The sequence below is a fragment of the Pterocles gutturalis genome, unplaced genomic scaffold (genome assembly GCF_000699245.1).
Source record: "Pterocles gutturalis isolate BGI_N339 unplaced genomic scaffold, ASM69924v1 scaffold21828, whole genome shotgun sequence".
Taxonomy (NCBI): domain Eukaryota; kingdom Metazoa; phylum Chordata; class Aves; order Pterocliformes; family Pteroclidae; genus Pterocles; species Pterocles gutturalis.
Window position 1 is genome coordinate 1 of NW_010121016.1, and position 12,551 is coordinate 12,551.

General features: G+C 41.1%; 1 protein-coding gene across 1 annotated transcript; it reads left to right on the forward strand.

Annotated features, from left to right (window-relative positions):
• Window positions 1-2,544: 2,544 nt before the first annotated feature.
• On the forward strand, window positions 2,545-12,317 carry TMEM40 (transmembrane protein 40; the record flags this gene model as incomplete). The annotated part of the gene is made up of 8 exons (XM_010077110.1): window positions 2,545-2,601; window positions 3,211-3,350; window positions 4,067-4,220; window positions 5,702-5,809; window positions 10,838-10,909; window positions 10,994-11,068; window positions 11,783-11,845; window positions 12,298-12,317. Coding segments are annotated over 8 exons (689 nt in total), but the record flags the coding sequence as incomplete, so codon positions are not given.
• Window positions 12,318-12,551: the final 234 nt, after the last annotated feature.

Sequence of the window (12,551 nt, forward strand, 5' to 3'; positions counted from 1 at the left end):
TGGGCTTAGCTGGGCTGGAGGCACAGAGGAGGAGATGGGAGCAGATACTGGTTGCTCCTGGATCCTCTTGTTGCATCCAGGTCTTATCATAACAGGATGCACAAGTTCATTAGGCAAATGTGTTTCTGTTTCTGGTACAGCTGAGCAGGCCAGTTATTTGGGCCAGCAAATGAACAGTTTTAAGGTAAATCAGTCTGATATCAAATGAGGTTTGTGGCATCTCCTCTGCCCCAGTGTTGAATCTGCTTTTCATTTGTGCGTGGTGAGACAGATCTGCTAGTGCCTACCCGCTCATTTTGTCTTGGGATGACGCAAAGCCAGCATAAGGCAGCTGCTGGGACAGGTTTGTGTCACAAGGTGAGCAATGTGCCATGTATGTGCCAATGAAAGTGGCCCTCACTAGGTTTTAGAAGCCCCAAATGCAAAACTCCATAATTTCACTCAACAGTAGAATCTGTGGATATTTATAAATATTTTTATGATACAGAATTAATGAGTCAGAGAAGAAATGTTTATATTTAAAGTAACTTTGTTCCTTTAGGCCTGCTATTTCAACTGTGCAGTCCATAAGGAGGCCCAAAGGATTTAACTTACAAAAGCAAACTTGCAAGCTTTAAGCTGAGAAATAGGAAGGTGAAGAAGATGCTGAAAAAGGCTGAACATGATAGCTGGAGATACATAACTGCACAGAAATTACCTTCTTTATTGTGCGGCCAAGAATGAGTTTATCCAGGGTGTGGTATGCTGGGTTCCTGTATTTCAACATCAGCTGTTGTCTACCCGGGCAGCAAGGACAGATGCATTTCCTGCATTCCCTATCGGATACTCACAGTCTCAGTGCCAGTGACTGTCACACAGCCACAGCTACAGCAGCAAAGGCTGTAAGCCAGGCAAGGCTTCTGGGAGAGGTAAAAACTTCTATTGTACTAATTGATAGAGTTCAAAGCTTGTTTGTCCAAAAACTTGCCAGTTTTTCCACGTATATCAGGTGGTTAAATGAAAGGTATTATCTGCCATTGTAGATTATTTGGTAATAATTTCAAAGTGTCCTTGAAATATTAATTTTTATTTCCCACAGTGCACCTAGGATATAGGTAAGCAGTTTTCTGGGCTCAGCCTTTGGAAGTATTTGAAGAGGTTATGTAATTTTCCCAGAGCCAAACGGCAAACCAGTGGCTAAAACAAGTTTCAAACTAAGGACCTCATCACTTGAACACTTGCAGCCTAGGAAAGCAGAAAGCTCCCAGAATCATCTGTGTACCGAAAATGTGGGACCTTGACACTGGTTCCAGAGGAGGGATGGGTTTTGCAGCTACTGTGGAGTCTGTGTCTAATTTCCGCTAACTAACACACTAAAAAGTTGTTCTCTTTCCAGAATGAAGATGTTTTTGCTTTTGTGCTATACTATCCTTCTGAAGATACTAACCTGCCCTGCTTTGGATTTTGTATTAGAATATCTTTCTGACTGATATGATGGTCTCTAGAGAACTGAAACTACCTGTACGAAAAGAAAGTTTTCCCTCTGGAAAACTTAAAAAAAATACTTAGTTTTCAAACTGCTTGATTGAAAGTGTTTTGTTGAAAGGACTCAAAAGTCAGATTGTAAGAAAAAAGTGTGGATGTATAAACTGTTTTCCTGTTGTGCTCTGCATAGTGGAAACTGTACTTCAGGCTCCCCAAAAATCTTCTTTTGCACGTCTCAATACAACAGTGCTTTCTTTAGCTGAAATGCTGCATGAGGGGAGATGCAGGCAGTGCAGGATGCCTGGACCACAGTAGGCGGAAGCAACTGTTCAGAATCACAACCACCACAAAAAAATGCATCATCAGAACAAAACAGCCTCAAAGCAAAATTTCTGGGGCGAGTTTAGCAAAACAAAACGAAACATTGCATTTTGGGGACGTCAGAATGTTTTGTTTCTGTGGCAAATACCAGTAAGAAATCTGGGATTGACACTTAAAAATGTTTAATTCCTAAACCTTATAAAGTTAGGGGAAATTTCCTTTCCATGGCAATTTGGGAAGAACAGACATTGAAATGTCCAAGACTTCTGTTGAGATGAGGACTCCAAATCTTGCGGGGCTCTCCGATGAACTATTTCCACTATTCTCCCCAGTTGGTACATTTTAAATACAGGGATGTCAAAGGTACGGATCATCATTCTGTTTTGTGAATGGAACAGGGCCTATTAAGTTACTCACATGTGTGGTAAACAGTTAATTAGACACCTTGGTAGCTGTAAAAAAAACCAACAATGTGAATGATCAAGTCAGACTTCTTTTTGTTTTACTCATGATGATCGGATTTTTGTTCTTTCTTAATAACCAAAGCCCAGCCCAGCAAGACTTAGTGGAGTCAAGAATGGGTCGTAGGAGTGTAAATGAATCATGATGTGAAACTGCCATTGCAACAGAGAAGTGATTTCAAAACGGCAGTGCCTAGAGATAGACGCCATGTGTGCAGAAAATCAAGTGTAAGACAGAAAAACAGAGGAGGTCAGACCAATCTGTTTCTAAATATGCTTTTTCTCTCCTTTCAAACAGGCACAGCAATGGAGACCTTGAATGTCCCATTCACAGATCTCACTGAAGAACAGCGAGGTAAGGGTAAGCACACAAAGACCAAAGTTTCGGCTCACTCACAATACACAACAGGTTTTGCTAAAGTAGTCATGAGTCAATGAAACTTGTTGCTTGTTAAAACACACTCCATCTATCTCCTTGCTTGTAAAAGAGAGACCAGCAGTCAGTTCCCAGCTCTTCCACAGGCTTGTCAGGTCTTGGGCATGTGCTTGGGGGAATTTACATGCATAAAGGAGGTTTTGCTGTGCATTAAATGCCTAATGAGCTATCTCAATACTTCCTTACCCAGCCCTTTGTGCCTGTCTCTAAAACAGCAGTCAGAATAAGCACCCATTAAATAGCTAGGAATACTTCCCCTGCTTCTCTGACTGTGACAATAGCATCCAAAGACATCAGTAATTTTATGGACTATTGATGTTTTTCTACTGATTTCTGGCAGACTGAGTTGCTTTATACAATACAGCACTACTCTCTTTCCTGTACCCTAACATGCTGATGTTGGGCAGCATCTTAGTCTGATGGTAGCATCTGATGTCTGTCATCACACCTACACTGAGCACCACAGGAACACTACCATGCAGCCCACTTCTACTGCTGCACAGTGATTTGCTCGGTTTTTCCTCCCAGACATTTTCCAGAGGGTTTTTACTGCTGATGCCAATTATTTGAAGAATCATGAGAAAATGAACCAGTCCTTCTGGGAATCACTTGTAAAGTGTTTAGCCACCACTGACCCACCTATCCTGAATACTGAAGAAAAGGACCATGTAAGTTACTAAAGAAACAGGTATCATTTGTAAGACATTGTTATACAGATACTTTTATACTTCTCTGATATACTTTGGGGAGATAAAACATACAGTCCAATTGTCCGATATGCTAAAACATATCTAAAACATCCTAAATGCTGTAAAAGGGCACTTAGACAAATGAGACTCAGGCTCCTGCTGTTTACTTAGAATCACAGAATGGTTTGGGTTGGAAGGGACCTTAAAGTTCATCTAGTTCCAACCCCCCTGCCATGGGCAGGGACACCTTCCACTAGACCAGGTCGCTCAAAGCCTCTAGACCAACTTCATTGTTCTCCCCATGAAAAAATAACTGGCTTTGTATAAATTCCTCAAGATCAGTTCAGCTCACTATTTTGCTGGCTGGACCATTGTTAGTGACATTTTGCTGTAAGATACTGCAGAGATTACATGCCCATTTTCAGACCCCATAACTGTATTTCTCCATATCTTTAAATAGTTAACTGTTACACACCATGTTTTTTCCCAGTTGAGGGCTCTGCTCTTAGTTGCCATATGGAGTTTACATTCTTTGCCATTACTCTTTTTCCCTGATTTCCCCCTCGTATAGTAGGGTTAGGGGATTACATTTCCCACAGATGGGGTGAGATACATTCATTTGCAGGGCAGGGTATGTTTTTGTAGGCCATTTTTTATTGGAAGGACTATTTGCTATTTACTTCCCTTTCTTTCAGCTCCTCAACAGCTGCAATGTCCTGCCTGGAGGCTGTGCAGCCTGCCTGAAAGCCATAGAAAAGAAAGGAGTCAGGGCAATGGCTGTTCTTTACCTCTTGCTGAAGACAACCAACCTGTCTGGATATAGGCAGCTGCCCAGCTCCAAGGGAAAGGGTGAGTCCTACCTGTCTGCTCGTCAGCTATTTTGTTAAAATTACTGCAGTGCCAGTGGGAGTTGACACCAGTTTGAAAACCCCCCTGATATATGCTTGTAAGCAAACAAGTAAAATGTCTAGAAATACTGCTTAGGAAAGTTAGGTATGGCGATAATGGGAGCCAAAGATAGTATTTTACTTTAGTTTGACTTGTCTGCTTCTGGGGAAGAAAACTTGTTTGTTTAGGGAGAGAGGATGTCCTGGGATGATGATGGCAAAGAAATTTCTTTTACTTAAAGTGGTGCCCCAGTTTTTCCTGTCTAGCTGGATCCATGACACTCAGGACACTTTTTTTGCATGTACTGTTATCCAGCCAGCCTGGACCTCTCTGAGCAATCATAGTGGTGAGAAATCCGAGCTGAGTCACTGAAAATATTTTTTGCAAATGACCTTGGCAGCACATGGAGTAATAACTAAAAGGAGTGGATAGAGGATGCCACTCAGCATGCTGAACCTGGCAGCAAGATACAAATAGTCTCCACCGCACTTTTTGTTTGCCCGGTTGTGCAGTAAGAAAATAAGTACAGTTCCACAGGGTCCATAGAGTCATTAATTGTCTTTCATGGATCACAGAGCTGCACTCACTTAGGATGACCCTGAATTTAACTGGAGACCCTCAAGGAGTGGGTTCCTGTTTCTTCCTTGATCAAACATGTTCATGAACGGGAGAGACCCCAGCCCAGAGAGCAGCCCAGCTCTGGTCATCTGTCACAGCAGGAAAGTTTGTCACAGCAGAGACACCCTTCGTACTCTTGTACAGTCGGTGGCACCAAGCAGCTGGGGGAAATCATGTCTAGCTGCGTATGTCCAGATATTATAACTAATAACAAAGAGACGCACAGACCTGCCAGCCCTCAGCACAGAGCTGGATTTGAAGGTGTTAAGAATCACCTGCAACTCCAGCCACACAAGCCAGGAGCACTTCACTGCCTGGCCCAGGAGACAGCATCCTGCAGGTTTCTCCTCCCGGGTGCTTTGGCCTGGCTGGCTTTGAGGGCTTTGCTTTTATGCCACAAGAGGGTGCTGGCACTGCGGCATAAACACAGGGAACCCAGCAGAAATCACATGGGTGAAGGGAGAAGCAGCCCAGGGAAGCGTGAGCAACTATTCTCCATATAAAACATCCTTCAGCTGCAGCTGCTATTGCTTCAGGGAGTGAGAATTTTCACAGGGTTAGCATTACGGGTAAATTAAAGGCCAGAATATGAAACTTCAGGCACCTACCACAACCATTTAAGAAAGTCTAAGCAGTAGTGTATATGATGCTTTCATTTGTAATGCTTTGTGCTACTCCTTGTGTGCAAAAAACATCTGAAATAAAGCTAGGGGTCTGATTTCCTGTCAGACAACCTTTAATAAAGCATTGTGAAATCTGTCATTGTAAAAGAGAGAAAATGTAAATAGCTGTTTCTAATATTTTTTTCTCCATGTATAAAACAGATGAAAAATTGAAACTCCTGAAGAGATTGGAGAGGAATCTCATGCTTTCACAAGGGGAAAAAAAGGCTGAAAACTCACCCCATGAGTCCATGGATGAAGATACACAAGGTAAAGAAGATTTATTTTATTTGTCTCTGACTCATAATTTAGTCTGATTGCATGTTCATAAGAGATTCACATAGGAGACTTGCAGCAATTCAGTAGCAATTTGCAGAATTCTGAAAAAAAGTGAGAAATTGTGCAAAAGAGAGAACACAGAAAATAATCAGTACCTCTAGATGCATTATCAGCAAAGCAGTGTCTGCTTCCCGCCCGTGTGGAAGTTGGAAGTTTCAGAAATGTAGAAACCTGCTGCAAGATTTCTTCCCAAATATAAGATCATAACTTCTACGATCTTTAGCGCGTTTATGGTCTAGCTGAAGCCTGTGCTATAGTAGGAGGCAAGGAATAGTCAACGTACAGTAGCAGCTGGCAATGCTATAAGACTTCTCCAGCATTTCTTATTAGCAAACATCAACGGTATATCAAGTCACTGGCTGCCACTAGACCATTTCATTCATCGAAAATGAGAGAGACTAAAAAGCAACAGGCAACATGCAAGTGATAATGCTGATGTTGGCTCATTCTGTCACAGAAAGCCACTAGCTAATTAAGATCAAATGAGTTGCATGTAGAAATACATTTTTCAAACTGTTTAGCAGTACTGGTGATGTATGTCTTTAAAATAAGAACTTCTCACTCTACCCCTTTATACAAATTATAAATTATTATTATTTGCTGGTTTTTTCCTACACAGGCAGCTTTGAGGAGAGCTGTGAGGCAGAAGCAGCCAATAATGATCCTTGCATTTCAAAGCCTTGATTTTTACCTACATATCCCACAGACATTTAATAATATTATTATGAGCAAACAACTACAGTGCTGTTGTGTTTGATACTGCTGGCACATTTTTCATTAATCTAATGAAAAAACACTTTCTCTGTCCAGACAGTGATGGGGAAGATTTAGGAAGAAAGAAGACTGAAGGCCAATTACTTCAAGGTAGGACAAAGTGAAAATAGTATTTTTACTAGACACAACCAATATAAACCAAAAAAAGGATAATTTCTGTCATTCTTTGGTTTGTCTTCTGGACAAAGGTATATGAACGTATATAGACACAGGAAAAGGACCAGTCAGAATGTGGCTGGTAGGAAGGGCATTTCCTACAAGATGAGGCTCAAGTCATACTAACACTCAGTCATGCCCTGTGGTTAGAGTTGAACCGGGAGAGCTGGGTCTGCACAGTTGCCACTGAAATGCAGCAAAATAGTTCTGAAAGTATCTATCACGTCCACTACTTACAGGGTCCCAGTCATCTCTCACCGCTGACTGGAGATCATCAGCAAGGACCACACCTTGGATCTCATTCCCGAGGCTTTTCCTTTCCTTCTAAAGGAAAAATGGAAAATAAGTACAATGCAGATAAAGAAAATGTGCTGTCTCAACACACAGAAGCTATCCACTTATGGTATAGAACCATGGATGTAAAAGAGTTAAGGCTTTAATAATTTAATTAATATCTTAATTTGATTTCAGCCCAGATGTAAGAGCAGCTCATTTAAATTGACATTAGGAAATCTAATTTATCTCAAAGGAGTCTAATTCTACCTCACTCCAGCTATTGTGAGATGGAATATGGAGCTGTTAATAATTCATTCATGTTTCCCTCTCTCAAGCTGCATAATCCACGTCAGAGCTGCCCTCTCTGATGAGCCAGAGTTGGTATCTACCTTGTTACTTTCACACAACCACACTGATTTCAATATAGAGTTGCACAGGCTACAACTGGCAGCAAGACATGCATACTCATTATGGATATTAATCTACATCATCTTTGCATAATATTTTAGGCATACCAGCAGAGGTTGTTCCCTACAGAGATTCAGGTAAGTGTTCCCAGATAACCTCATCCTGCTGGACAGAAAACTGTAACTGCAGGTTCTTGTTTCTGACATGCTTATATGTTAAAATGACCCCCCAGCTGTAAATCCATTGGTTTCCAGTTAGCTTGGTTTTGGACCTAGGTGTGATACAGACATTCTGTAGCAAGCTTGTCATAGTGGCTGGCTGCTAGCAGATGTATACCTCTAGCAGATTGCCCCATTTTTTGGTAGGCCTGCCAGCTTCTCACAAGATCAGCTCACAGAAGTTGTCATCCTTTTTAGGGGAGAACCCAGGAATTCTGTTCAGTCTCTCCTGAGAATGCTAGGCAGTTTTCAGCATTCCCTGCAGCCCTCTATCTCAGATGGCAAAAGTGTGAGGGAGCTGGAATCTGGCTTCTGCAAAACAGTGATACTCAGCTCTGACCACCTTCCTCAGCTCAGAGCACAGAGCCTTCCCCGGTAGAAGATGCCAGGTGAAAGCAACAGAGAAACAGTTCCAGCTGAGAGGCTTGAACAGCCAGCCAGTCTAAAGGCAAATTTCCTTTTATCAGGGACTGCCAAGCAGCAGCAGAGCAGATGTAAAAAGCCCATAGCAGGAAATTTTCAATGGCTTGATTGCATTACTGACCTCATCCCTCCCTCCAAAGGCCAATGCCACATTCATTGGTTATGATGAGAGGCAGACAGCTCAGCAGACCAGCCTTTTTGAGAGGACATCTGCTGAAAAACTTCTCTGCTGTGGAGTGGGGAATAGCTGCTGTGACTTGGACTGTTTCAGGTGAAGACAGAGTTATGTTGCAGCATAATCGCTAGGGGAGGTTTTTGAGTTACCTATCCCCAAGGGGTTACATCAAATACCAGGGCAGAGGAATCTGCTGTAACACAATCCTCTCCCCACGTTGCCATGTACAGAAAGAGGATTACAGTGCTTTTCCAGTTGGTATTTAGCCTCTCCACTTCTCACCATGGCCTTTGTTGCTTCAGTTCTAGATCACTTCAATACACCCAACTGAGACACTGAAAATACTTAGCTAGTGGAGGACATCATGCCTACTGCATTGGACAGGTTCAGGTGATACATGCAGCACTGGTGATCCCAGCTCTGCTTGGTTCCAGTTCAGTAGCAACTGAACATGAACACAGTGGCCAGTCATCTTCTACTGCCCAGCTATTTCAGTGAACCTGGGCTCACTGTGAATAGTCAGTTTTATTGTTACTCGTTCTTGGGCCCTTTTAACTTCATTAATTTCCTGGCACTTGCAAGTACTGCTTTGTCTGTACTCAGTCACCACGTAGGTCAATACTTGCTGTGCTTGATAGTGCTGGTAATGGTGGGACACAATGTGTTTGTATTTTTACCATCAGAAATAATTATGTTGCTTTTCAGAGATTACCAGAAGAGAAGATTCAATTGCAAATGGTAAATATAAACAAGCAAACAGAAGTTTTTCTTGTGGATGCTGTCTTTCAGGACTGAGTTTTGCTTTGTGATGATAGCTATACCGCTTTTTGATACCTAGCTATTTCCTAATAAAAAAGTACAAGTTTGAGAATAGTTATTAAAATGCACTGTGATGCTTTAATAGAAGAAATACTGTGCAAGTCCTTCCATACCACGTTACAGTGGGACTACTGCATTTAGAAGGCAGAGTAATACAGAACAGACACTTGCCAAGTATGAATTGATGTTCTGATAAATTCTGTGTCTATAGATCATTCATACCACTGCACAGGCGAAGATTTGTGAGTCGGAACAGTGTAATGCTCTGTTAACGTTAACAATCAACTAACTGAGTTTGTCCCCAAACCAGAACTTGATCAATCCAGAATGCTTAAAGAATTAAAAATTCAAAAATGTGACTTCAGTGTCAGGTGACCCAGAACAGAATTTCTTGTCAAAGTTTAGTTGCTTTATGGTTCAAAAGCACAACAGCAAAACTCTGTAGCTCATCTGGAGTACATTTCCAGTACTCTCCTGTTATATCTGTAGAGAAAATGACATTCACTGCCAGGCAGTGGTTGCCTGGATGCAAAGCCCAATGTAAGTGAAATCAGCATCTAAAACCTGCGATGAATCAACTCCCAAAGGCTAATATGCACCAGACTGGCTGGGGGTCTTCTCAAGCAATCAACAAACAAAAAAGGAAAAAAACACCTGGTTTGAACATGTCATTGGCATTCTGGTAAAATATTCATCTCTTTCTGACTTTTGACAATACAATCGAAGAAAGAACAGAATCTGGCACCTCTGCTCACTAGTAGCATAGAGCAGAATGCTCTCAGTTTAACCCTCTAAAAATATCTAGCTTGGTCTTATGCTGTTCCTTCTATGTATCAGTATAGCTATCTATAGGAGACTAACTGTTAACTACAGTTTTTAATTTGGGGGGTGCAGAAATACTTCAACATCAGGCTCAAGTAGACTGATGGTACTCATACGCTTAGTAATGAAGATGGTTAAAATATTGTAGCTGTGATTGTGCAAAGCAACCAAGAATCAAACTGAAGCTCCCCTGTACTACTGCTTTACTCCCCCCACTGTAATTCTGAGACTACTGATTGCCCCAGACTAGACAGAAAAGACCCAGAGTGCTCTAAAACAATTCTGTATTGTTAATGCAACCATCTAATTAACCTTAAAAAAAAAACAAAACCACCAAACAAAACAAACCTGCTCTTTTCGGGGCGATTTAAAAATTGTGAATTTGATCTTTCTTGAAAGGCTTGCAGATCTTTCCTTTGAACAAACAGTTTTACAAATAGTCTGCTCTGAGAATATATTTCAGATACAAAAAGGGAAATAAACTTAAAACTCCTTAATTTCAGAGTTCCATGGCAATAACAGATTTCTTTTTTGTAGCATATGAAAATGAGAACACTCACCTCCATCAGTGGACAGTACGGTGGATGGGCATACGGAAAGATGGTAATTTCTTGAATACTTTTTTTAAATTCAACTGATGTCAACCCTGTTGAACATTCATCCACAAAAAAGATCTGTCTCAAAAAAACATTTTTTTTTTGACATGAGTACTTTGTTGAAGAGCATCAAAGCTTCTCATAACTTGTGTGCATGTATGTTTTGCAGTTGAGCCTAGTGTAGAGACATCTGGTGGAAGCAGACTTTATTCACTGAGCGATACACTGTACCTTGTTATATTCATAAGGGCCATGCCTACAGTTGAGACCTAATTTTCCCTCTCTATTTCAGATGAATTCTTTCATTTTGTCATTCTTTGCTTTGCAATTGGAGCTTTACTAATTTGCTACTACTATTACAAAGGTAAGGCAAGACTTCAATAGGGGCATAAATTGTTGTACACTAGAAAAAAATGAACAAAGCCAAACATTTATTTTGTTGCCTTAGATTGGACTATTTCTCTTGGAACTGGTTTAATCACTTTTGCTTCCCTGGAAACCACTGGGATATACTTTGGTCTAGGTAAGTGTATCTACAGCAGCCAGCTTGGTATCAACACTAAGGATACGAGGTCAGACAGTCTACGCAAGTCTGTACAACCGCTAGTGCCGAGATTCCCTAAATCATCCTGTAACTATCTACACCATGTGTCTTAGTGACACCGAAGGGAGAGGTTGACTCATTTTCCATTCTCAATGATCACAAGACCCTGAGTCACCTCTTTCTGCAGCAATGGCTGATCGCGAAGTTGCCATGACAACGTATAATTTTAGCAGCAAGGCAGTCTTCCCACACACACTCTGTAAGGTGCTGCGTGCTCAGGCTGCCATTCATTCCCCGGGGACTGAAGCAGCTGAACACCCTGAGGTAGAGCTCTCAGCAGAACCTGGATGGCAGCAGCTACTGAAAATGCTATTAAAAAATGGGCAATCTTGGCAATCCCTAGGGATGACGTGGGAAAGGTGCAACTAGCAGCAGGTTATGGCTTCCCCACCAACAACAGAAGTCTCCTTTATAATCGTGTGGTAATATTTTTGGTAGGTTGTCAATGGTTCTCTTAGGAATCATCCTTGTCACTACTTTGTTTTTAATTATATTGCAAAAGTGCATGTTTAAACAGTAATCTTGGGTTCATTAATGCAACTGTCAGTGTTTGGTTTTTGACATTTTTCTGTTTTCTATGTTTTATGTTGCTATCTGGCTCATGTTGAAAAAAATGTTTGTTTTCACAATTAGTGTATCGAATTCGGAGCGTACTTGACAGTTTTATTCCTCTGATTGACAAATTGAGGCCAACAGGTAATAGCAATTTTCTTACTGACTGCATGCGTATTTCCTAGACCTTCCTGGGTACTTCATTTGGGTCAGGTCATAAGACCAACTTCTCTAAATCACAATTTCCAATCTTCTTAATTAAAAAAATTATTTTACTACAGTCCATCACAGGTGCTTGGGTTTGAAAATGAATTATTCTTGACTCTTTCCATGTGGCAGAGCATTTTCACATTTTTAATACTCTGCCCTATATGGGGTATTAACTATTTGCTGACAATGTCTGAATAAGAATTCTACAGCTCAATTAAAAATTCAGGGACTGTGGTAGGTTTTTCTTGTTGGGTCTTCAAACAGACTCCAGGCTCACATTTATCTATGTTCATGAACATGAAATAAGAAGAATGCTGAAAAGCTGCACAGATACATGTCAGTTTGAACACAATAACCTGACACTCTTCTTTTTCTTCATCATGCAGGCAGGATGAAAACTGCCTAAGAGGAGGAGTATTGCCAGAGAGTTCCACAAAACCCTGCTGTCTGAATTTCTAGTATTAAAAGAACTGCTTGATGAGGCAAACATAAAAACCTAATGGCTAATGCGAAATATTGAAATGTCAAACCACAGAAAGACATCATTCCCTCCCCTCAAAAATAAACCTGAAATCGCATTACAGGGTCTCAGTCTTTCTTCTGAAGTGATTCATGGCTCAGCAGAGCTCATAAGACAATC